The sequence below is a fragment of the Schistocerca nitens genome, chromosome 7, assembly GCF_023898315.1.
Source record: "Schistocerca nitens isolate TAMUIC-IGC-003100 chromosome 7, iqSchNite1.1, whole genome shotgun sequence".
Classification (NCBI taxonomy): Eukaryota; Metazoa; Arthropoda; class Insecta; order Orthoptera; family Acrididae; genus Schistocerca; species Schistocerca nitens.
This window is the reverse complement of record NC_064620.1, coordinates 225,042,011-225,068,980: the sequence shown is the minus strand read 5'-3', so window position 1 is coordinate 225,068,980 and position 26,970 is coordinate 225,042,011. Positions and strand designations below refer to the sequence as shown.

Sequence of the window (26,970 nt, the reverse complement as noted above, 5' to 3'; positions counted from 1 at the left end):
ATAAAATACGCTAACGTTTAATTAAACATGTTATCATAATTGACGCAAACACATAAATTGTTTCAATCACAGTAGTCAAATATACTAGAAATTTACAACTATATTTGTAACAAAAGAAAGCAAGAACTCAAATTAGGTTACAAAATATATACATACCGGTATGTGAGCTATTCATCGTCGTCACTCAGAAGATCGAATAACTCTTCTGTTTCATGATCTGACAGAACTGTAGTTGATGTAGAGGGTTGAACGTCGCCCAAAAGATGATGTTGCAGTTCGACTGGTTTTATCGCAAAAGAGTAACTTTTGTTCGTTCCAGTAGGCTCCAACACGTCTGACGGTATGTCAAAAGATGCGCAATCTTTATTTTGTTTCTTCAGCTGGTCTCTCAACATGATTAAAGCATTGTCTTTAGCGATATCTGTTACGTTGTTTAGTTTTTATCATGTTCATAGAACTGAATATTCTTTCCACTTCTGCATTTGAATGCGGTAGGCGTAGAACAGTCATTGCTAGCTGTGAAATCAAAGAAAAAGGATTCTCCCCTGCGGCATTTTTATACTGCAGAACCTCACTCCAAAATCGAACAGTGTTAGTAGTGTTATCCCACCTAATGATGTTGATATTATGCCATTCTTGCAGCATACCGTCTATGAAATCGCCACTAAAACCCAATTCTTTGGCTACATCAGCTACGGCATTATTTTTATTCACTTTTAGTGTTTCTTCAACATTCAGCATTGACATTTTTTTCAGGTTCGTAACGTTACTTGGCAGTCTTTGTTCAATTTCTTTTATGAGTTTCAGACTAAACTGAATGCATCTCTTCTTCAAATAAACTTTATTTTCTTCAGGCAAACTTGACTCAGACAATTTCTGTTCAAACATAAAGCCAAGGTTCGGATTTGCGTACATACATTAGCTTGGAACTGGTGTTGTCAACAAATCAACAGTTGGAAAAATTATGTTTTGTCCGAGTGACTGCTCCTCATTCTATTTTCCCTTACAAATCTGCACTTCCTCGTAGTTATAAACAACGAACCTGTCGCTCTGAAAGCTATGTTTTAGCTTACAGCTGATTTTCACGTGTGGGTGTCCGTGACGTTTTCTACTGAACCTTATCGTACCCCTTAGATTACTCAGTGTTAGCGGCTATTCACTACACCATACGACGTTTATCTGCGAGTCTTCCATTGTAGCGGCAATACCTCTGTCTGGACTAAGAAGACGCTGTATGAAATGAAGGTGTCATCCCAGGAAACGATTGAACAGGACCATAATAGAGCGCCAGTAAGGAACATAAACAACATGGTCAAACAGAAACCTGCAGCACTCAACACTTTATACGATACCAGTTTCATTAAAATTTGTTGCTTATTTGTTTAGCATCGAGAACAGTTACGTTTCATCTTCGCTACATATCAAAGGAAATACAGACGACCTTCACCGTTAATTTCGCATTAAACCATAGTATAAAACACATATTGTCGTATAGTGCCTTGATGAACAGCTGTATGCTGCAATCAGTACTTTTAGTTTATATACCATTTATTTCCATGATGCGACTTACAGTCGCAAAACACAAATAATGTCCACAGCTATAACTTAGGAAAAATGACCTTCGTAACTCTTTGCTGTCAATGTCCCAGGAGGGAAATCAGTGCCCAAGCACAAAAATCCTTGATAATTTGCTGAATAACTTAACCATCTGGGAGGCAATAAAACAATTGTTAAATCTAAACTGAAACTCTATGTTCTGACAACTCCAACCCTACCGAAGAATATTTAAACACTGCTTGCATGAGTAGTACAGAAGAAGTATATGCTTGCTTTGCTATTAAACCTGTGTTTCATTTGTAACATGAGTTACTTGTATAAAGGTAATGTATTTGGCAGAAGCTCGTGACCGGACTATTGGCCTGACTCCAGGTAGAGTTCAGTCCTACTCCGCCGCGGCACTAGAAAGGGGGGAGGGGGGGGGGGGGGGGGAGGCGAGCCCATTGCCCAGCCCGCCTTTTAGCTCCGTGAAAATTCCTCGGTATTCACTTGATAACAAGGTGGTCTCTTGGAGGGGCTGGAAGGAGGGAAAATCCCCATGCCTGTCCGGGGCTAAACCCACGACCTCCAATGCTGAAGTCTAGTGATCTACCCGTTAGACTACAACGGCCACCGAGTTATTAATATGGTAATTTTTATTAAACCCACTGGGTAATTCGGTCTATTATAGACAAAATTTCACGCTTGCAGTCATATGTGGTTAACTTTTCCCATTTTCTCTGTGGTTTCTTGCGTATCAGTCCTCTTTCGAGCGAATAGCCGTCGCTGTCTCACTCCGAAAATGGTTCAAATGGCTCTGAGCACTATGGGACTTAACTTCTGAGGTCATCAGCCCCTAGAAAAATGGCTCTGAGCACTATGGGACTTAACTGCTGAGGTCATCAGTCCCCTAGAACTTATAACTACTTAAACCTAACTAACCTAAGGACAGCACACACAACCTGAAACGTCCCCTTAGAAAAATTTATGAATTACTGTGCTGATAAACCTCTTACATTATTTGATTTTCAAACAGCTGAGCAGAACTGAATGTACTCAGACATTTCGCTCTTTACCTATTCTGATCAACACTAAACTGACACAATATTTTTTAGCGCAACGCAATCTGACTTTCAACAATCCCCACAAAAGAATGGCCCTGACTAACAATAACCTATACCTTTCATGAATCACTTACCTCACACAATATTCGTTACTCGAACTACTGCAAAACAGCGAGCGCCAATACTGCCAGCTAAATAATGATAGGCATACTAAGCAAATGAAAAATTTTGATAGGGAACAAACAATGTATTTACCTTAATAGTGTTCAAAAGTCATTATATATATATATATATATATATATATATATATATATATATATATATATATATATATATATATATAAGTTCATGACATCCAGTCTTACAAATTTACTCTCTCTGGTGGACACACGTCCAGATTATCCGTTCTCAAAACTCCGCACATCTCACTCCCCACATCCACCACTGCTGGCGGCTCACCTCCAACTGCGCCACGCTACGCGCTGTTTTGACAGCCAACTGCCCAACACTACAATATTCCAACAATACAAACCAGCAGTGTTGCCAACTCTAAAAAACCGGAGTCGCTAGATTCAATATCAAAAGTCGCTAGAAAGTCGCTAAAACTGATTTTACTAGGGGTGTACTGAAAATTTCGTGCTGTGAAATGGTGCAATAAGCCAGTGGAGGGGGGGGAGGGGGTAATAAAATATTAATAAAAATTGTCTCATACGTAATTGCTATATTGTCTTAATTAAATGACGCATCGCTTGCAACAACATACATATAAAATACGCTAACGTTTAATTAAACATGTTATCATAATTGACGCAAACACATAAATTGTTTCAATCACAGTAGTCAAATATACTAGAAATTTACAACTATATTTGTAACAAAAGAAAGCAAGAACTCAAATTAGGTTACAAAATATATACATACCGGTATGTGAGCTATTCATCGTCGTCACTCAGAAGATCGAATAACTCTTCTGTTTCATGATCTGACAGAACTGTAGTTGATGTAGAGGGTTGAACGTCGCCCAAAAGATGATGTTGCAGTTCGACTGGTTTTATCGCAAAAGAGTAACTTTTGTTCGTTCCAGTAGGCTCCAACACGTCTGACGGTATGTCAAAAGATGCGCAATCTTTATTTTGTTTCTTCAGCTGGTCTCTCAACATGATTAAAGCATTGTCTTTAGCGATATCTGTTACGTTGTTTAGTTTTTATCATGTTCATAGAACTGAATATTCTTTCCACTTCTGCATTTGAATGCGGTAGGCGTAGAACAGTCATTGCTAGCTGTGAAATCAAAGAAAAAGGATTCTCCCCTGCGGCATTTTTATACTGCAGAACCTCACTCCAAAATCGAACAGTGTTAGTAGTGTTATCCCACCTAATGATGTTGATATTATGCCATTCTTGCAGCATACCGTCTATGAAATCGCCACTAAAACCCAATTCTTTGGCTACATCAGCTACGGCATTATTTTTATTCACTTTTAGTGTTTCTTCAACATTCAGCATTGACATTTTTTTCAGGTTCGTAACGTTACTTGGCAGTCTTTGTTCAATTTCTTTTATGAGTTTCAGACTAAACTGAATGCATCTCTTCTTCAAATAAACTTTATTTTCTTCAGGCAAACTTGACTCAGACAATTTCTGTTCAAACATAAAGCCAAGGTTCGGATTTGCGTACATACATTAGCTTGGAACTGGTGTTGTCAACAAATCAACAGTTGGAAAAATTATGTTTTGTCCGAGTGACTGCATGAGAAATATAAGTGTATCTAGTAATTTAGTGGGGTCATTGTCTTCTCCTTCAAAAGCTTTTATTGCTATTTGTACGTCTTTTAAAGAATGTTTAAGGTAAAACATGTAAAGATGATTTGAATCGTCACAATACATCTTGTACAAAAGATCGGCAGTGTAACAATTGTCTTGAACCTGACCAAGTGAAAAATGTAGCATTAGTTCTTCCCACTGCTCCAGAATTCTTCATATTGCTGGTTCAATTGAAAGCCAACGTGTTGCACAGACCTTCAAAATTTTTAGTGGCTGTTTTCCACAATTTGTCTCATAAATCTTTTTATATTTCTCTTGTCTTTTGTATGAAATGGAGAACGAATTGTAGGTTTCCCGTACAAGAAACTCTGTTTCTAGGTATGGTATTCACTGAGGCGTGCGAAACTGCAAGCTGAAGAGAGTGACAAATGCAACGGATCAATACCAAATGCTTCAAACCATATTCTCTTGAGTTGTTCGAAAAGCCCATTGCTTATTCCAACAATTGCAGAAGCATTATCTGTGCCAATTCCTACCATATTAGCGATTGGAAGTTTGAGATTTTTCAAAGAATTCACAAGAACAGCAGCCAGATTTCTTGCATCTGCAGTTTCTACTACAGCGAGTTTGAGAAATGCTGATCTAATTGTTTGGTTGTTTACACTATAGTACCGTATAACGATACCTAGCATTTTAGATATTGACACGTCCGTGGATTCATCTATTAGTACACTGTATTTTTGGTTACCTATATCTTCAACCAACGATTGTGTAAAATATGGAGCCAAAACTTCAGTTCCAATGTTACTGCACTTTGTACGATGTAATTGCATGTTTTCAGCGCCCTCATCACCGGAAGACACCTTCTTGCACAGTATTCCTAAATGATCTACAGCTAAAATAGAACAATGTTCAGCAATAAATAAAGAAAGGGCGCCTTCCGCTCTGCTTGCTATTCTAACTGTAGTTTTCGGAACAATTTTCACAGGTAAGGTGGTTTGTGTTTTTTTTTAAATCAATTTTTGTTTACGCGTAATAGTTTTCCAGTGCTTTCTAATATCACACAATTTAGCATAAAACTCTGTTGCACATACTTGACATCTTGCCTTGGATAAGTCTCCAATGACTGGTTTCAGCCACCCATTGAATTCAGGTTCTGCTTCCCACGCATCCCGATATTTTTGAGCGTAATGCTTCTTCCTCTGCGGTAAATCCAATTTATAACTACATTAAAACTCAGGCGAACTAGAGGTCATGAAACAATCTACTCACTCGGTAACTCGATATCAGTCCTATTGTTCATTGTTTAAAGCGTAATAATGTCTGAGATAACCCCACCGAATTGTTCTTGCGTTACCTCTGTGCATGTGGTAATAATTTGACTGCGAGTTAACATTTCAAAAAATTAGAGGTTGCTGGACAGAAATGTATTTTATCATACTTAATATTACGTGTTGTTCGTCAATTCGAAAAATAAAGGGAGTTCAAAAGTTGAAGAATTATACATAGATTCGCTAACGACGATAACAGGCTAGTGGGTAATGAATAATGAATTGTTCTATAGTCAAGGTTTTCTTACTCTGTAGGCAATTCCCACATTCAGGTTTACTAAATGCTGAACAATGCTACATGATCTGCTAAGAACTTAATTTAACTTAGTAAATCTAGAACTAAGTGTAGTACCCATTCTATAGTTAAAATCTTAGTTTTGTTAATGAAAATACTCGCCCAAAATAGTTTTGATTTGTACTTCAAAAGTCGTCAGTACTCCAAAAGTCGCCAGATAAGTCGCTAAATAATATTTGTCGCTAAAAAGTTTTTTTTGTCGCTAAGACGAAGGCAAAAGTCGCCATTTCTAGCGACAAAGTCGCTAAATTGGCAACACTGTAAACCAGCCACAGACTTCACACAGCGCAGTCAGTGATTTTCATATAGAGCGCTACGTGGCGTTACCAACATAAAATCCTAAACAGCCAACTTACAAACCACGCCTGAGGCATGATTCGAACCTGCGACCGTAGCGGTCGCGCGGTTCCAGACTGTAGCGCCTAGAACCGCTCGGCCACCCCGGCCAGCTGTCTCATTCCGAAGATGGCTTCAAGGTACACATCCGAAACTCAGTATTTGAGGAATAAGTAAGCTACGAACGCAATCAGTTCTAACTGGGCCAGAAAAAAATCATAAAAGGAAGCCTGCAAACCACAGAAGACCGACTTCGTTGCTATGTAACTAATCTCGCTTCATACTTGGTTTTAGCTTTTTTTTACTTCTAGTCTTTCCAATAATGATACTAAAGAAAATAAATAGCCTGTAAACTGACTCATTCCACATCGTTATGATGAAAATTGTGCAGGTGACGTATGGGACAAATGATTAACTGACTGCCCCATCAGGTTGCTGTGGCACGTCATTACATTACATTCATTACTCATACTCCATACACTGAACGGAGAGCAAAGATGTACAAGGAATATAATTTAAGTGCAATATAATGAACCGTCTTAACATAACGAAATACATTATCGACATGGGGCCCACGTTCCGCCCTCCGTCATGATGCTAAATTAAAATTTCCTTTAATTTAGTTTTAAATTACAGTACATTATCTAAACTACTATTAATGTGATCTTTCACGTTGTTGAATACAAAATGTGTATCAACGTATCTGACTCATGTGTGCATTAACGTTAACCTCTTGAAGCGGTTGTTTTTTTGTCCTTGTATTACATTCATGATGGTCATTACTTTTCTTTTAGAAACGACTTTTCTTTTACAAACTGGTGGCGACAATAGATTAAGTCTCTATTCTGAAAGGACAAGGCCTGGTCCACAGATGCACTGCAATTATTGGTGAAACATAAATGGTGCAAAATCTGGTCAGCCAACAAGGTTACATAATCCTTGCCAGTAATGTGAAACTGCAGCGTAACCATAGGGTCAATGGAATGCCACGACATGGCTGCCTAAAAAAAAAAAAACCGGCACACGCCATGTTTCACTCTTTGGACGTAAACTCGAGAGAATTTGGAGACAGTGTGCAACAAGGCTCAGCCGATCAAATGACTTTCTTCCATTGTTTCGTAGTCCAGGTTTTATGGCCTCGACACCACGTTTCCATGTTACGGACATTTGCATCACTGATCAGTAGCTGTGGAATTTTAGGTCACCCTACAATTCCCTGCTTCTGGAGTTCGCTTCGCGTTGTTTCGGTACTGACAGGGTTCACCAGTGCGACATTCGATTCCGCAGTGACTTTTGCAACTGTCATCCTCTTAATTTTCGACACAGTCCTCTTCAATGACAGTCCGTCACGATCACACAACATACACTTTCACCCGCTTTGTGAGTTAGCGGATGTCATTTTTCCGCTTTCCCCTATAAATCTTCCATACGGTGCCTCTTGAAACACAGAAGACTTGGGCTATCTCGCATGCGGATGCACCCACTATACCAGGACCAACAACTTGCCCAAGTTCGAATTCACTTAGCTCCGACATAATGCACTCAAAACTGCACAGAACATTGTTCAGACCACGACTGACATTTGCAACCTATTGAGAACATCGCAGACGTGCCGTTTGTGGGCAAATACAACAGGGCAACCTGCAGGCTTGGCTAGTAGCTGAATTTATGTTCAAGCACGAATTTCTTGCGGTGTCTGTAGGGGACAGTATTTTCAAAATACAGAAGTGCGTTATAAACATTGTGTCAGTTCTAGAGCATCCTGATGTTGATAATCTAAGAACTGCTCACTGGACCACGAGACGTACAACATGAGCAATTCCTAACTTCCCTTTGTGCCCCTATAACTTCCATTCTCTCATCCTTAGCTCTTTTCCACTAATCAGATCCACTTGTTCAGTTCTTCTTGGGTTTTTGTGACAGCCTAACTGCCAGGACATGAATTTTCTGCCCAGCTGTTTTCCTGTCCTGTATAAAAAGTTGTGCTTTTCGTGCTTTTTTTCAAGTCTTCTTTTGCTGCATCGATTTTTGTTTCAATTTTCCTTTACTACGAGTGTCTAAAATTCTTCAGTCTATCTAGTTAATGTGGTTGGTCCTAGTCTATCAAAATGCCTACACCTCGGTTCCGAGAGTTCCGGAACCTGTACAGAAAATAGACACAGATATCAACATTAACATCATATCCGCCCTTTTTATTGCGCATGAAAACCACACATTGCATGTCGTACCACCATACAGCGAGACCTTCAGAGGTGGTGGTCCAGATTTCTGTACACACCAGTACCTCTAATACCCAATAGCACATCCTCTTGCATTGATGCATGTCTGTATTACTCGTGGCATACTATCCGCAAGTTCGTCAAGAAGACACCGTTGGTCGAGATTCAATCTATTCCAGGCACGTCCGATGGGGTTCATGACTGGAGAACATGCTGGCCACTCTAGTCGAGCGGTATCATTATCCTGAAGGAAGTCATTCACAAGATGTGCATGATGGGGGTGCAAATTGTTGTCCATGAAGACGAATGCCTCGCCAATACGCTGCCAATATAGTTGCACTATCGGTCGGAGGATGGCAGTCACCTATCGTACAGCCGTAACGACGCCTTCCACGACCACCAGCGGCGTACCTCGGCCCCACATAATGCCACCGCAGAACATCAGGGAACCTCCAGCTTGCTGCACTCGCTGGACAGTGTGTCTAAGGCGTTCAGTGTGACCGGGTTCCCTCCAAACACGTCTCCGACGATTGTCTGGTTGAAGGCATATGCGACACTCATCGGTGAAGAGGACGTGAACGTGATTTTTTTTTATTTATTGCCAAATTATAGACCTGTTACCTGATGTTTAAAACAGGTCGTACATCTTACAATTTTCGTTTTTCATCTTTCTACAGTTTTCTTTTCTTTTGTTTTATCTACAACATTTACAAAGAATGATACTTTTCAAAATAACAATAATTTAAGGCTGAAATATAAATAAAATTTTGTTGTTTTTTTTAAGAAGAATATAAAAAGAAGATAGGATAGAGGAGAGATTTGTTGTTAGTACCACCACCGAATGTGACTGACGGTGAATACCTCGGAATGGTTTCTTCGAGCCGTTGACCGCCAGTCACACATACACACAAATGTTTATTAGTAGAGAAATGATGTTTCTTATCCTATTTGTCCCCCCCCATGAACCATGGACCTTGCCGTTGGTGGGGAGGCTTGCGTGCCTCAGCGTTACAGATAGCCGTACCGTAGGTACAACCACAACGGAGGGGTATCTGTTGAGAGGCCAGACAAACGTGTGGTTCCTGAAGAGGGGCAGCAGCCTTTTCAGTAGTTGCAAGGGCAACAGTCTGGATGATTGACCGATCTGGCCTTGTAACAATAACCAAAACGGCCTTGCTGTGCTGGTACTGCGAACGGCTGAAAGCAAGGGGAAACTACGGCCGTAATTTTTCCCGAGGGCATGCAGCTTTACTGTATGATTAAATGATGATGGCGTCCTCTTGGGTAAAATATTCCGGAGATAAAATAGTCCCCCATTCGGATCTCCGGGCGGGGACTACTCAAGAGGATGTCGTTATCAGGAGAAATAAAACTGGTGTTCTACGGATCGGAGCGTGGAATGTCAGATCCCTTAATCGGGCGGGTAGGTTAGAAAATTTAAAAAGGGAAATGGATAGGTTAAAGTTAGATATAGTGGGAATTAGTGAAGTTCGGTGGCAGGAGGAACAAGACTTCTGGTCAGGTGACTACAGGGTTATCAACACAAAGTCAAATAGGGGTAATGCAGGAGTAGGTTTAATAATGAATAAAAAAATAGGAATGCGGGTAAGCTACTACAAACAGCATAGTGAACGCATTATTGTGGCCAAGATAGATACGAAGCCCACACCTACTACAATAGTACAAGTTTATATGCCAACTAGCTCTGCAGATGACGAAGAAATTGAAGAAATGTATGATGAAATAAAAGAAATTATTCAGATAGTGAAGGGAGACGAAAAATTAATAGTCATGGGTGAATGGAATTCGAGTGTAGGAAAAGGGAGAGAAGGTAACGTAGTAGGTGAATATGGATTGGGGCTAAGAAATGAAAGAGGAAGCCGCCTGGTAGAATTTTGCACAGAGCACAACTTAATCATAGCTAACACTTGGTTTAAGAATCATGATAGAAGGTTGTATACATGGAAGAACCCTGGAGATACTAAAAGGCATCAGATAGATTATATAATGGTAAGACAGAGATTTAGGAACCAGGTTTTAAATTGTAAGACATTTCCATGGGCAGATGTGGATTCTGACCACAATCTATTGGTTATGAACTGTAGACTAAAACTGAAGAAACTGCAAAAGGGTGGTAATTTAAGGAGATGGGACCTGGATAAACTGAAAGAACCAGAGGTTGTAGAGAGTTTCATGGAGAGAATAAGGGAATAATTGACAGGAATGGGGGAAAGAAATACAGTAGAAGAAGAATGGGTAGCTTTGAGGGATGAAGTAGTGAAGGCAGCAGAGGATCACATAGGTAAAAAGACGAGGGCTAGTAGAAATCCTTGGGTAACAGAAGAAATATTGAATTTAATTGATGAAAGGAGAAAATATAAAAATGCAGTAAATGAAGCAGGCAAAAAGGAATACAAACGTCTCAAAAATGAGATCGACAGGAAGTGCAAAATGGCTAAGCAGGGATGGCTAGAGGACAAATGTAAGGATGTAGAGGCTTATCTCACTAGGGGTAAGATAGATACTGCCTACAGGAAAATTAAAGAGACCTTTGGAGAGAAGAGAACCACTTGTATGAATATCAAGAGCTCAGATGGAAACCCAGTTCTAAGCAAAGAAGGGAAAGCAGAAAGGTGGAAGGAGTATATAGAGGGTCTATACAAGGGCGATGTACTTGAGGACAATATTATGGAAATGGAAGAGGATGTAGATGAAGATGAAATGGGAGATACGATACTGCGTGAAGAGTTTGACAGAGCACTGAAAGACCTGAGTCGAAACAAGGCCCCCGGAGTGGACAACATTCCATTGGAACTACTGACAGCCTTGGGAGAGCCAGTCCTGACAAAACTCTACCATCTCGTGAGCAAGATGTATGAAACAGGTGAAATACCCTCAGACTTCAAGAAGAATATAATAATTCCAATCCCAAAGAAAGCAGGTGTTGACAGATGTGAAAATTACCGGACAATCAGTTTAATAAGCCACAGCTGCAAAATACTAACACGAATTATTTACAGACGAATGGAAAAACTAGTAGAAGCCGGCCTCGGGGAAGATCAGTTTGGATTTCGTAGAAATACTGGAACACGTGAGGCAATACTGACCTTACGACTTATCTTAGAAGAAAGATTAAGGAAAGGCAAACCTACGTTTCTAGCATTTGTAGACTTAGAGAAAGCTTTTGACAATGTTGACTGGAATACTCTCTTTCAAATTCTAAAGGTGGCAGGGGTAAAATACAGGGAGCGAAAGGCTATTTACAATTTGTACAGAAACCAGATGGCAGTTATAAGAGTCGAGGGACATGAAAGGGAAGCAGCGGTTGGGAAGGGAGTAAGACAGGGTTGTAGCCTCTCCCCGATGTTATTCAATCTGTATATTGAGCAAGCAGTAAAGGAAACAAAAGAAAAATTTGGAGTAGGTATTAAAATCCATGGAGAAGAAATAAAAACTTTGAGGTTCGCCGATGACATTGTAATTCTGTCAGAGACAGCAAAGGACTTGGAAGAGCAGTTGAACGGAATGGATGGTGTCTTGAAGGGAGGATATAATATGAACATCAACAAAAGCAAAACGAGGATAATGGAATGTAATCGAATTAAGTCGGGTGATGTTGAGGGTATTAGATTAGGAAATGAGACAGTTAAAGTAGCAAAGGAGTTTTGCTATTTGGGGAGCAAAATAACTGATGATGGTCGAAGTAGAGAGGATATAAAATGTAGACTGGCAATGGCAAGGAAAGCGTTTCTGAAGAAGAGAAATTTGTTAACATCGAGTATAGATTTAAGTGTCAGGAAGTCATTTCTGAAAGTATTTATATGGAGTGTAGCTATGTATGGAAGTGAAACATGGACGGTAAATAGTTTGGACAAGAAGAGAATAGAAGCTTTCGAAATGTGGTGCTACAGAAGAATGCTGAAGATTAGATGGGTAGATCACATAACTAATGAGGAAGTATTGAATAGGATTGGGGAGAAGAGAAGTTTGTGGCACAACTTGACCAGAAGAAGGGATCGGTTGGTAGGACATGTTCTGAGGCATCAAGGGATCACCAATTTAGTATTGGAGGGCATCGTGGAGGGTAAAAATCGTAGGGGGAGACCAAGAGATGAATACACTAAGCAGATTCAGAAGGATGTAGGTTGCAGTAGGTACTGGGAGATGAAGAAGCTTGCACAGGATAGAATAGCATGGAGAGCTGCATCAAACCAGTCTCAGGACTGAAGACCACAACAACAACATCCTATTTGTTACTAATCCTATGTATTAACTACATTAGTTGCGCATCCTTGTACAGTATTTGGTTTTTTCTTGGCTAGATTGCCAGCAATTTGCTTATTTACTGTCACATCTCAGCTTCCTCCTCCTGTTCCTCCTCATTGTCACTATTTTCGCTGTCACTGTGGGTATCGCTGTCCACCCTCTGGAGATTGTTGTTACGCTGCACATAGGCATGTGAACGTGATGCCAATCCTGAGCGTTCCATTCGGCATGTTGTTGAGCTCATCTGCACCACGCTGCATGATGTCGTGGTTGCAAAGATGGACCTCGCCATGGACGTCGGGAGTGAAGTTGCGCATCATGCAGCCTACTGCGCACAGTTTGAGTCGTAACGCGACGTCTTGTGGCTGCACGAAAAGCATTATTCAACATGGTGGCGTTGCTGTCAGGGGTCCTCCGAGCCATAATCAGTAGGTAGCGGTCATCCACTGCAGCAATAGACCTTGGGCTGCCTGAGCGAGGCATGTCTTCGACAGTTCCTGTCTCTCTGTATCTCCTCCATGTCCGAACAACATCTTTTTGGTTCACTCGGAGACACCTGGACACTTCCCTTGTTGAGAACGCCTCCTGGCACAAAGTAACAATGTGGACGCGATCAAACCGCAGCACTGACCGCCTAGGCATGGTTGGACTACAGACAACACGAGCCGCGTATCTCCTTCCTGGTGGAATGACTGGAACTGATCGGCTGTCGGACCCCCTCGGTCTAATAGGTGCTGCTCATGCATGGCTGTTTACATCTTTGTGCGGGTTAAGTGACATCTCTGGACAGTCAAAGCGACTGTGTTTGTGATACAACATCCACAGTCAACGTCTATCTTAAGGATATCTGGGAACCGGGGTGATGCAAAACTTTTTTTGATGTGTGTATAATGAGCTTGTACCATGTGAGATCCTACGAGCATGATTGTTCAATTATTCGTAGTTTCGAAAATAAATTAGTCATACGCAAAAGCCATGCAATATGTTAAGCCTCTATGATGTCTTACCGCTCTAGCAGTCAATGTAACATGTCCTGTTCTGGCGTAAGAAATTATCCTAACTAGTTCTCAAAATTATGTAAAGTGAAGGTGGATGGGGAAGAAAGGAATGGGAGGGGACAATTGATGTCAGCTGCATCGGGACTTTATGTGGTATCAGCGGAGGCGAGTGCCAGTGTATGCCGGACAGGGATTCGAACCCGGGATCTCCAACTTACTAGGCAGTTGCGTTAACCTCTGCGCTACCCGGACACAGCGTTTACCGCAACTGCGCAGACTACATCGGCATGGCTCCCGGCCGACCCATGGTCTCACCCAGCATCACCTATCCGCAGTCTCTATACACAAAATGTATCGCAGCTGCGGATTCCGCGTGGTGTCACTTTTTTTCGGGCATATCCGAAAGAACATACGCCACCATATTCATAAATGTAGTGAATTATTGTGGTCTGTTTGAAGTCGTTCCGCTCTGGTAGTCGATGTATCATGAACTTGTCTGTCTTACGACCCTATGAGTAGGATTGTTCAAGTAATGTAATTTCGAAGAGAAATTAGTCATTCGCAAAACGTCATGATTATGTCATGCCTGTATGATGTTTTCCCGCTCTAGCAGTGTACCATGTGCTTGTCTGGCGTAAGGGCCCACGAGTAAGTTGTTCAGGTAAACGTAGTTTGAAGGAGAAATTAGCCATTCGCAAAAACCGTGAATTCTGCCTAACACAATGTGGTTCCGCTGGCAAGTCGTGGCGCCTAAAGAAACAAAAGATAGCTGGCAGGCGGCACGGAGCGGACGAGCCCCGCCGGCTGGCGTGATGAATCGAAGACGCGGCCCGGCTTATACCTGGCTACCTGGTTACACCACGAGGAATGTTCAGCTGCCCGGGCCCCAACATCTCTTCCAGGCACGTACAACAGCACAGCGGGACGGGACGGCATGGGATGAGGAGCAGGAGGAGGAGGAGAGGGAGGCGGAGGAGGGGCGAGTAAAACAGTAAAAAAGGACGGAAACGGGGCTGCCCCGGGGGCACGCCGGGCCCCGCGCGGAGCGGCGCCGGAGAATGCCCGCTTCATTATTCCTAACGTACGATCATTTATCAATTCGGGAGATCGGAATTATTTAGATTTAATACATTGTTTGGTGGGCGGGACGGCAGGCGCGCGCGGGGAGGGGGCCCCCGGCTCGGACTAATTCGTGTCGGGTAATGGAGTAACTCCGGTAGCGAGGTAGTCGGCTGCGCGGCCACCGCCGGGCGACGGTGGCGCCGCGCGCGGCCGCCGCCGCAAGTGTCCCGCGCGCTGCTGCGGCCGCGTCCGGCGACAGCTGACTTCTGGGAAGCCGCCGTCCGTACGAAAGGCGAAAGTGGAAAGGAAGGGTCGTATTATACGTGTCACGTCGTGTCGTGTCGCCTTTACTGAGGACAGCCTCGGAAGCTGACCGTTAGGCAACGCTGCTGAGGACACCGAGGTCCCCCGCTCGAACACCGGCGGCATTAACTGCGCTCACCTCTGACACAGTTGGTTACTGTGCCGTGAAGTGTGTCAGGGGCACATTGCGAGTCCAGCTGTACTCTAACTCATTACGTAGCATGCTGTTTAGCTCACTTTTACAGGCTGTAATCAAAGTGGTGGACTGAGGTAAATTCCGTATTCCTTGACCAAAGGTGGTCAGCCTGTTTTACCTAACGCCGACTTTTGTACCTCTATTAGTTGCAAAATTTTCTAACTGCCCACCGGCTCAACAGTACTTGTAATTTGTAAAATAGGGAAGTAGCTTTATTCTATAAAAATTATAAAACAGAAAGTTAAGGCATACAACAATATTATTTAGCAAATACTCCATGTCAATTTCTTATAAAAACGTAATAAAATGTTTTTAAAAACCCCTACCACCTACTACTCGCCATGGAAGCTGGAACACCCACCAGTAGATGGTAGGGACCAGGTTGACTACCACAGCTTATTACAATCATTCGGTGCAGTATATAAACAAAGTTCAGGGAGATGAAATAAAAACTTTGAGGTTGCCGTCGACAATGTAATTCTGCCACAGACGACAAATGGCTGCGAAGAACAGTCGAAAGAGAATGGATAGTGTCTTGAAAAGAACTTGTAATATCGACATCAATGACACGAAATACTATGCCCAGACAACCAACCACTTACAATTGGTAACCAAGCTATAGAAACTGTCGATGAATACATGCTTCTTGGCCTCAAAATTGAACCAAGGAAAAACAATAAAAATGCAGAAATTCCTCTCAGTGTAGGAATGAGATGAGTTGCCCATCGTACGATGGCTTGGAGAGTATTTATGTAGTAAGAAATTGGCTGAAATCTGAGTAAAAAATCCATCAAGGACATTCCAGTCTCTCTAAAGCTACCATAAATTTCTTTAAGTGGGACGTCCACAGCTGTTATGTAAATTGTTCATAACTGAAACTTCCGCCACAATTGTACAAAATTTTTTATTACTCTGGGCTTACACCATCTAGTTTCGGGATCTCAACCCCATCTTCAGGTGCAACTGTTGACTAGAAATGAAACCATATGTAAGACCCACGAAAACGCTATCAGTTTTACCAAAGGAAATAATGTTAAAATATATAGACAACAGCAAACACACCTAAAATTAGTAAAAAGTGTACATGTCGAAGTTAAGTTAAAAGACAGCACATCTGACGTGCACGGTTCATCAAATGGATTATGGAAAAGTGACCTCGCAAAAACCACCTTTCAAATGTGCCTGAGCTATATCAACCATATCTTGCAAGCGTAGGGGAGGCCCTAGAGTACAAATAAACCCAAACAGAGCCGGATTTGAGACTAAACGAAGACCAGGAACTACAAAGTACAGCTAAGCTAAAGAAGCTACTCTTACGAAGACTACTCAGTGGCAAGTTTGTATAGCAATATTATTGAAACCCAACACGCAAATTGACGTAACCGTAACAAATGAAGTTCAAGTATCCTTAACCAAGCAACTAAACGTCTGAAAAACGAGGCGACCGCAACGTCTACCACATACCAATTACTCCGTCTATCAAAGAAACGGAGACGGAGTAACGTAGATCCTGGCCTTCGCATAGCCTCTAATCCGGCTCTGTTTCGGTTTATTTAGACTCTAGGCCCTCGGCGGCGCTCGCAACATACGGTTGACTTACGCCGGGCGCATTTGAAAGGAGGTTTTAGCATGGTCACTTTTCTATATTCACTCTGATGAGCATTCCACGGCAAATGTGCTGCCTTTTAACTTCACTTGGGCATGTGCACTTTGTACTGGTTTTAAGTATGTTCATTTCTGTTGATACACTGAAGTGCCAAAGAAACTGATACACCTACCTAATATCGTGTAGGGCCCCGCGAGCACGCAGAAATGCCGCGACACGACGTGGCACGGACTCGACCAATGCCTGAAGTATTGCTGGAGGGAATTGACACCACGAATTCTGCAGGACTGTCTATAAATCCGTAAGAGTACGTGGGGGTGAAGGTCTCTTCTGAACGGCTACTCCTTTTCGTGGGGCTATATTAAAGACAATAACCCCAAAACCATTCTTGAGCTGAAAACAGCCATTCAGGAGGTTACCGACAGCATCGATGCTCCGATACTTCAGCGGGTCATGCACAATTTCGCTATTCGTCTGCGCCACGCCATCGCCAAGGATGGCAGGCATGTCGAACATGTCATAACCTAAATCTGAATATCTGTAGTGACGTTTACATGCTGAATAAAGTGTACGCACGCCGTAGTTTGTAATTAATTTACGTTTTTTGATAGTTCAATAATTGTTACTCTGTATGTATCTGTGCATGTTGAACATCTCTTCGTGAGCCACTCGACTGAATTCAACGAAACTTACTGTCTGGAAAGAATCGCTGTGGGGGTTAAGAACTACCTGCTTACAAAGGGGCGGGGGTGAAAAAGAGGTGTAGCCCACGACGCACGAAACCCCGATTTTATTCATCCAATAGTTGAGAATAAGAGTACTTAGTGACTTGCAACAAACCTTATATCGCTGACAAGCCCCACAGAATGATGAAAGGAAAAGAGTGCGTCGGTTATATTTTTGCTGTCGATGCAGTAAAACTGCCGCACCAGACACGACGTTTTAAGTTAATACTTCTTTACTACTGACTGTATTCGTCTACAGACAGTATCCACATATAACACTGAATGTATCTGCAACATAATGTCATTGGATGACACATAGTTCTGGAGATATGACGCCATAAACACTGTGATGCGTGAAAAATGGTCGCATCACGCATGACGTTTTAATTTATTCCTCCTTTGCTGCTAATTCTATTCGCAATGCATTTCCCAGACAATATCCTTCATATACCGTTGAATGTACCTACCAGATTATATCATTGTACAGAACATAGTTCAGGAAATCTTTCTTTCTTTCGCTTACGCCATAGTCCCGCAGCGTTCGCAAGGTCGGCGTGGTTACAACGGATTTGGCAACGCTAGTTTTAGGGATGGCCGGATGCAATTCCTGCCGCCACCCCTTACCCCCAGGACGGAATCAGTGTACCCCAACTGTCTGCGTCTAGTGGAAATCGTGAAATAGTGCGGACGTGTTGCAAACGTCTGCGACGCGTGTAACTGAGGCGGAACGTGGGGACCAGTCCGGTATTCACCTAGCGGGATGTGGAAAACCTCCTAAAAACCACATCCAGGCTGGCCGGCGCGCCTACCCGAGTCCAGGAAGCAGCGTGTTAGCGCTCTCGGCTACCCTGGCGGGTGGAACATAGTTCGAGAAATATGATGTCAAAAACAATGAGCTGCGTGAAAACGAAACTGCAACACGAAATTCGCTACAGACGCAGCTGAAATATGTGTACAACTATGTCTGATTTATGATAAATATACTGACAGAGAAAAACTGAAACATGGTAAAGGAGTTGTGTTACAAAACGAAATTTGGTAGGCGTATTTCTACGTCTGAACAAAGATGTCGCCCGCATCTCGTGGTCGTGTGGTAGCGTTCTCGCTTCCCACGCCCGGGTTCCCGGGTTCGATTCCCGGCGGGGTCAGGGATTTTCTCTGCCTCGTGATGGCTGGGTGTTGTGTGATGTCCTTAGGTTAGTTAGGTTTAAGTAGTTCTAAGTTCTAGGGGACTGATGACCATAGATGTTAAGTCCCATAGTGCTCAGAGCCATTTGAACCATTTGAACAAAGATGTCTATTCAAATTTTGCGCCATTCGCGTGAGGATGCAAATCAGGATTATAGCAGTCATGGAAGTTGGATACCTTTGAGTATGAACGTGGTGAGCTCATGTTAGCCAAGAATGCTCCTTCTGGCCATACCGATTTAGGTTTTTCGTAATTTCCCTAAATCGCTCCAGGCAAATGCCGGGGTGGTTCCTTTGTAAGGGCACGGCCGACTTCCTTCCCTGTCCTTCCCTAATCCGATGAGACCGATGACCTCGCTGTCTGGTCTCCTCCCCCGAAACAATCCAACCCAACCGAAGAATGCCTTCAAGGCGACAAAAGACGTCATTATCAACACCGAACTGAGCTTGAATGAGTTCGTGTAATAAGGCTGCGAGACGCTGGATGTTTCTTCTACGATATTGGAGAAATACACGATTGCTCGCAGCGGTGGTCACGAGAATGCACAGTTGCAAGAATACCGGGCTCTGCACGGCCACGTGACACTACCGAGAGGGAACACCATCGTATTCGGCGCATGGCTCTGGCGCATCGCATTGCATCTGCAGCAGCAATTTGGGTAGCAGAATCCACAACACTGACACAAAGAATTCTTACAAAACGGTTACTTCTAGGACAGGTCAGAGCCAGACGCAATGAAGCGTGCATTCCACTGACCATTGAGTTTGATTTCATTGATTATCATACGATAATAGTTGGCGGTGACTTTAATTTACCCTCGATATGATGGCGCAAATACATGTCTAATTCCGGAGGTACGCATAAAATATCATCCGAAATTGTGCTAAACGCATTCTCTGAAAATTACTTCGAGCAGTTAGTTCACGAGCCCACGCGAATAGTAAAGGATTGTGAAAACACATTTGACCTCTTAACAACAAATACTCCTAAGTTAATAAAGAGCATCCAAAACCGATTCAAGGATTAGTGAACACAGAGTTGTCGTAGCGAGACTGAATATTGTAATCCCCAAATTCTCGAAAAATAAGCGAAAAATATACCTATTCAAAAAAAGCAGATAAAAATTCACTTGACGCCTTCCTGAGAGGCAATCTCCACTCATTCCAAATTAATAATGTAAGTGTAGACCAGATGTGGCTTATTCATTCTTTCCGCACGCTATACGAAATTGCAATAATGGCGAATTGTGAAAGTGGTTCGATAACCCTCTGCCAGGCACTTTAATGTGATTTGCAGAGTATCCATGTAGATGTAGATGTAGATCACAAACCACCGCTGTGGCGATAGGCGAGAGCTCATAGGAGGGCAGGGCGGAGTGCTCCTTAACGACATAACCCACATTCACGCCAGTGTCGCGCGTGAGTTGAACAACATTCTAAAGAAGGGCTCTTCTGACAGCTTCACAAATGTGTATGAACGTTCTGTACGATGTACTCAAGTGGGAGTTGACACTATGTAGAGCACCTAAGGCAATAAAACCACAATTTCCAGTTTTCTGTGTTTATTTATTTATTTATTATTAAATCAGTCCAGAAACCTTTCGGGCTGGTTGACTGACCGTGTATGACTGTAAACAGCTTACGTCCCATAAACACAATTAACACTGCTAGGACATGTAAAATGTTTTTAGATTCGTGACCAGAATTTCTAAAGAAATGAGTGCAAGCAGGGTTTTAGATTCGTGACCAGAATTTCTAAAGAAATGAGTACAAGCAGGGGCAACTAGACACTATCGAGATACAGGGTCCTTTCCAGTGCTAATTTTGCAAAAGTCCTCTGCATGCTAAGACCAGAAGCTCATAAACAGCTACCGAAAGAGGATGTCGCATTGAGTTCATTCTGTTTTCCCGATCATTTATTGCAGAAAATCGATCAGACAAGCAAAATACATTTGCCAATATGTGACTAATTTTATAAATTATTTATTGCAATGAAACAAAATGATAAATACAGAAAGAAAATGCTATGTTACAGATTTGACAGTTTCCGAAAATTCATGTCTGCAAACTGTTAGCGCAACTATACTTGTTAGATGATCCATAGAAAAGAAAAAAAGTCTTTGTTTGTAGCTCGTTTGACTTAGTATCTATAATGGGATACAAAGCAACCATGGTTGTGCAGTTTACTTGTCCAGTGACGTCTACAGTAGCTCGTTTGACTTAGTATCTATAATGGGATACAAAGCGACCATGGTTGTGCAGTTTACTTGTCCAGTGACGTCTACAGAGGTATAGAGAGAAGTGTTCCCACCAAAAAATAATTAATAATGCTCAAACTTGATGGCTACGTTAAAATTATTTATTGCCTGAACGGCGGGCTAATCATGCACAAATAAGTTCTCTTGTCAATGCTTTCCTCATTCTGCGTCGGTATGTTGCCTCGTCGTTCAGTTGCGTAAATATTTAAAGTGAAAGCTTAATCTTTCTTGTACAGAAATAACATTTTTAAGAAGTTTGATTTGGGTAGATCTTTAGTGATAATGCAAAAATTTACATTTGTGGAGAGAGCAGAATAGCTGCAAAACTGATCTTGCAATGGAGGATTACCAGGTACGAGTCACTATTAATAGTGAACTGCAAACTAATCCCAGTTAGCGTCACGTGGTTTCAGTAAATAGTAAATGTATTTCAAAAGAATGTGATGGTTGGCACTGACGTATTATGGCGGCTGTGACGACAGATGCCATGGCTCGGCTTCATGGAGTGGTCTCTCCAGTTTAGTATTGACATCACGGGTGCGTTGTCAAATTCGAAATTTAAAAAGTAAGTTATCCCAGTCTTTGCTCTTCATGTTAGTATACAATAATTTAAAAGGGACAGTAAGCAAATAAGGAATGAATTTTGAGAAAATACTCACCAACAACGATAGCCAATCCGAAAAGTTCTGTGTCCAGCATTCCCTGAGAGGACAGGTGAGCGCATGTCTGCTTGTACAGTTCCTTTGCTCTCGACTTCACCTGCAAAGAGATCGTTGGTGTCATTCGTCTAACATCTAGGACCAATTCATAACAACTGACGGTAGGCTTACTTATTGTGTAAAGAGATTTTCGGATGCGTAAAATAAATAATAGGGCCTGCCAAAAATAATTCTTAACTGAAAAACTACACGGTGGAGTTAGTGAGTAACAATAAAGAATAAATACTTTACTAAAAGTATCCATGAATAAAGGATTAAAAGAGAAAATTATGGTGAGATATTTAATGCTGTAGACAAAGGATATGTATGCCTGTGTGAAGACATCTTAAAGTATTTAATTTTGATTACTTATTCATAAACCTGTATAATAATGGACTGTTTCCAGTAAAGCTCTAGAACGTCTGGGGTAGTTTCAGATAATCATGGTAACTTGAGACCTCTAGCAACCTTCGGGAGAGAAGCTGGGGGAGGGGAAATGGGGACGAGGGAAGGGGAAGACCTCTGGAAAGCCTAATTACGAACAAACTACGTATGCGTGTAACTTAAATTCTGCGAAAAATAAATAATGAAAGACTGTTTGATACACACCTAATTCGCGGGTAGGGGTGAGAAACTGCTAAGGAAAAATATAACTCTCGTATGTCTGCAGAAATTTCTATCAAACTTGGTAAACATTTGTCTTAAATGACTAGAGAAAATATCTTGGTGACAGGACTCCAAAGGGTGGGGCATGGATGGCAGGGAGAGGCGGTGTGGCTGGAGGGTGGTATGGGAAAGTCTGCATTACTCTGGAACGCTTGTAGCAATTTCAGTCTAATATAATACATAAAAGACGTATTCTAAAATTTGTTACATCTGTGTGCCCACACTGTACACTCCATCTAACACTTGCGACACCTGAGAAATTACAATTTCTAACTTATCAGTGAGACCAACATGAAAAAAAAAACAAAGAAAACACCAAAACACAAAGAAAATTTTATACATTTTTGAATTACTGTATTAGACAAAGCCTCCAAAAAAACTGTGGTGAATGTCGGCAACTAGGCCGGTGGACAAGCTGTTTAACGACAACAAACCGACCGGGTCCTTCGACCCTTTCAGACCCGAATTTTTTCTGGAGAAAGGAAAATTTTTGTTTCTGCAGTAATGCTCTTAGGTGACTTTTTAATGATTTTAGATGCAAGATTTATACAAAAATACATAACCGTTTTCTAAACATACTTTGTACAGTTGGCTGTTTTCTATGGACTAAAATGATTAATTTTGAAATATTCACTTTTATATTTAATAAAGTGATCATTCAATAATTACAATGCATAATAATAACAATAATAACGTGCATTTATGAAGGGGAATATAACTAACCAAGCAGTTCAGTATATTCTGGCGATCACAAGCTGCTGCGCGCTGCTACATTGACTTGACATTTTTATAGTGAAGTGCAACAGTTGGCAGCTCTTGACGTGATAAAAAGATAGAACGTTCACAAATGTGTACACGAGATTCACTGTGGAAAAATAAATCTGTTGCAACTAAGAGATAGTGAAAAGTGATGTGCACAATTGCAGCCATAGGGTCTGAAAGGGTTAAACCTCAACCCGTAGCAATACCCGGACGAAAGAGGCATCCCTCTACACGGAGTCGGCCTCCCAATAATACGAACCATCAACGATCTGTGATGATGATGATGAGGTCCCATACTCTTTGACAGGGGACGATGCGGGAAACCCGTACAGCCGTACAAGGCAAGGTCCTAGCGGAGGTGGTTTGCCATTGCCCTCCTCCGACCGTAATGGGGATGAATGATGATGATGAGGACGACACAACAACACCCAGTCATCTCGAGGCAGGTGAAAATCCCTGACCCCGCCGGGAATCGAAGCCAGGACAACGTGCTCGGAATGCGAGAATGCTACCGTGAGACCACGAGCTGCGGACACGACGATCTGTATCGGGTGTCAAATGATTTCCAATTTACAATATTCAATTAACTATGTAATTTCATAAGACATTAGTAAACCTTTACAAAAACCAAAAGCCGGAGGAGGGAGGAGATTAGTGTTTAACGTCTCGTCGACATCGAAGTCATTAGAGACGGAGGAGAAGCTCGGATTAGGGAAGGACGGGAAAGAAAATCAGCCACGCCCTTTCAAAGAAACCATCCCGGTATTTGCCAGAAGCGATTTAGGGAAATCATAGAAACCTAAATCAGGATGGGTTTCAGCCGCCATCCTCCAAAAGACAATTAAAAACATGAGTAATAACCATTACCCATTACTACGTCGGGAAAGAGACTTTTATCTCTCGTTGTTAACGTTCAGTGCGCAGTGAATTATGGAGGACAGTCGTTATGTAGATCCCTACCTTGAATAATGGTGATACCAGTCAATAGGGCTGCTGATAGAATATCGATATTTTTCAAAGAGATCTCGATGTATATCTACGATATATCTATTCCCGACATAGAGATATCAAAAGGGCAATATCGAGTGCCGATATTTTTATTTTATATTATATTTTCGGTAAATATTTGAAGTTCTTGTTTTGAAATTGCAGTAGTACATAATTATGCTTTCGCTGTGTGAAGGAGTCTTACTACTTTTTTCTATCTTCATCACGTCCAGTCTTTCTCTTTCACTGTGTTGAAGCAAGTATATGTGGAACAAAAGAAGTAGTCACACTGCACTGTGGGTGGGGTGGTGGTGCGGGTGGGGGGGGGGGGGGTGCGATGTGAATGGAATAACAAGATTTCCGCCGGCCGTGGTGGCCAAGCGGTTAAAGGCGCTACAATCTGGAACCGTGCGACCGCTACGGTCGCAGGTTCGAATCCTGCCGTGGGCATGGATGTGTGTGATGTCCTTAGGTTAGTTAGGTTTAAGTAGTTCTAAGTTCTAGGGGACTGATGACCTTAGAAGTTAAGTCCCATAGTGCTCAGAGCCATTTGAACCATTTGAACAAGATTTCCTGAGTGAATAAATAGCACACTAGTTGCCTTAAAAAACAATTTCTAACGCAAATGGTGTGCTATTTCCTCACATCGCCATTCTTCGAAAATAGTTGTTGCAAATGATGAACAAAGATCTAAATTACGAGACTGATCTTTGAACGGGGCGGAGACGTGCGAGGGGGAAATGCCGAGGTAATCAGCGCTCGGCGCTACCAACGGAAACTGCAACGTTCAGGTTCACCACACAGTTTTGGCACTACAACTGCCAGGTCTCTGGCGTTAGAGGGAAAAAAAACACAGGTAAGTCGACATGAAGTGTTCCGGACAGTCCAGTATGTACGTCCATCATTCTGATCGCAGGTCTGAGGGACTTCGGCCGCTCTCTTATGTGATAAAATGGAACACCCACAGCCGTCCCTACGATGTTATTTATTATATGGGTACAAGTTTCGGTACTTCAGTAGACCATCTTCAGGCTTTAAATGACGCTGAGAGGCTTAGCACCAATCGTATACACGATTCACCAGTGACCAAAATCTATGAACTGGTTTTCGCAGACTACCTGTAACAAAGATGTTGTCTCCAACCACCAACTAGTGATGACGAAACCGAACGACGGACCCATCAGACATCTTTTATTATGCCATTTACATGCACCTACCATTGTTAACAAAGTAGTTATCGCCAAACTATTTCCTTCCACTTCTCGCTCTAAAGGGGATAGGCAGCCTGCTAGCTTGTTGATGTACATAATATCTAATAATAAATCAATACTTACATATACTGCTCTAAAACCGGCAGTATATTTACAACGTGCAACCGATATTTTTATAGGCGATATATCGAAATATCGATACTTTTCTCGATATATTGAGAGCCTACAATGATTTTTTTTTTAATATCGGCATATTGGATTCATCTTATTTTTAGAAGTATCAACAGTCCTACTTCTAACTTCTGACTACAAATGAATAAATGTACTAAATATTTGACGTCAAACATGTACGCGAGGAAAAGTTAAGAAAAGGTTTGAATTACGTTTAAAGTTTGTTGGAAGTCGTTAAGTGCTCTGATTATCAAACACTGGATTAGTATGGTCTGGGTAATTTGGTCTCCGTTTTAAGCAAAAGCTAGTTTCTCACACATATCAATGTTTATGACGTCATACCTCCTGAACATGCGTCGTAAAATGATATAATTTTGTAGACATCTTCAGTGCTACATGTGATTACCGTTTGCAAAATGCGTTGTGAATAGAATTATTAGTAAAGAAGAAACGAAATTAAAATGTCATGCCCGATGCTCAGGTTTTTCATAATTTTTATGTGTATGAGAGGGGGAGGGGGGGGGGCGGTGTCAGTGAGAAATAGTTTCTTAAATGTTTCAAATTAAGTGCAAAGTTCGTTGCAAGCCTAATAAGAGTCCTCATTCTCAAATACTGAATGTATATAATCTGGTTACTCGCGCGCATCAAGACACATACACAGTTTCTGACTGTAAAACTTGTCTTACTGTGCTCAATTTTTCACACAAGATTATACCTTTTAATATGTAGATTATGACAGAATTTTAAAGCTTTAAATGCGGCCAAAAATTATGCGAAATACTGAACATTAAATTTTTATTGCCACTGGAAGCCGTTAGATAGGCAACCTGCAAATCGTGAACCGTGAACCATAAACCGGCGTAAGCCGTTAGAGTAGATTTCTTAGCCTACAGCCGTCGCATCGTGGCTCGAAGGAAACAGGTCGGCGCACGGAAAAACCGCCAGAGCCGGAAAACGACAGTGCCGGGAAAGATAGGAATTTTTAAATCCGGCCTCCCCATTCCTACCCTACCGCCGACGGACACAAAAAGAGCGTGGAACAGAAAATAAAACAGCGGGAGCAGAGATCATTCGTGGCGTCCCGGGACGAGTTTCCAGGTAGCCAAACTGATTTTTACGGGCCGCGTCGGCCACAGAGGCTGCGTGGAGCTGGAATGCGCGCCGACCGCAAGACGTGAACCTCGCGTGGCGTGGCCCGTCCGCGGGACGGCCATCAGCTTTCGTCAGCGGGAGGACGGGAGGCCCGAGCAGCGGGGAAACCGCATTCCTCTGTCGCCAGAGGTGGCGTTTACTGACCATTAGGCGACGCCGGCCGCGATCTCACAGAT

The 26,970-nt window shown here is 42.1% G+C and overlaps 1 protein-coding gene across 1 annotated transcript in view; it reads right to left on the bottom strand.

Annotated features, from left to right (window-relative positions):
* The window catches only part of LOC126194943 (protein expanded), a 161,630-nt gene that overhangs the window by 111,768 nt on the left and 22,892 nt on the right, over positions 1–26,970 (bottom strand). The window contains exon 2 of the mRNA XM_049933330.1: positions 21,807–21,906. Within this exon, the coding sequence (XP_049789287.1) occupies positions 21,807–21,906 (100 nt within the window). The remainder of the gene's footprint in view (positions 1–21,806; positions 21,907–26,970) is intronic.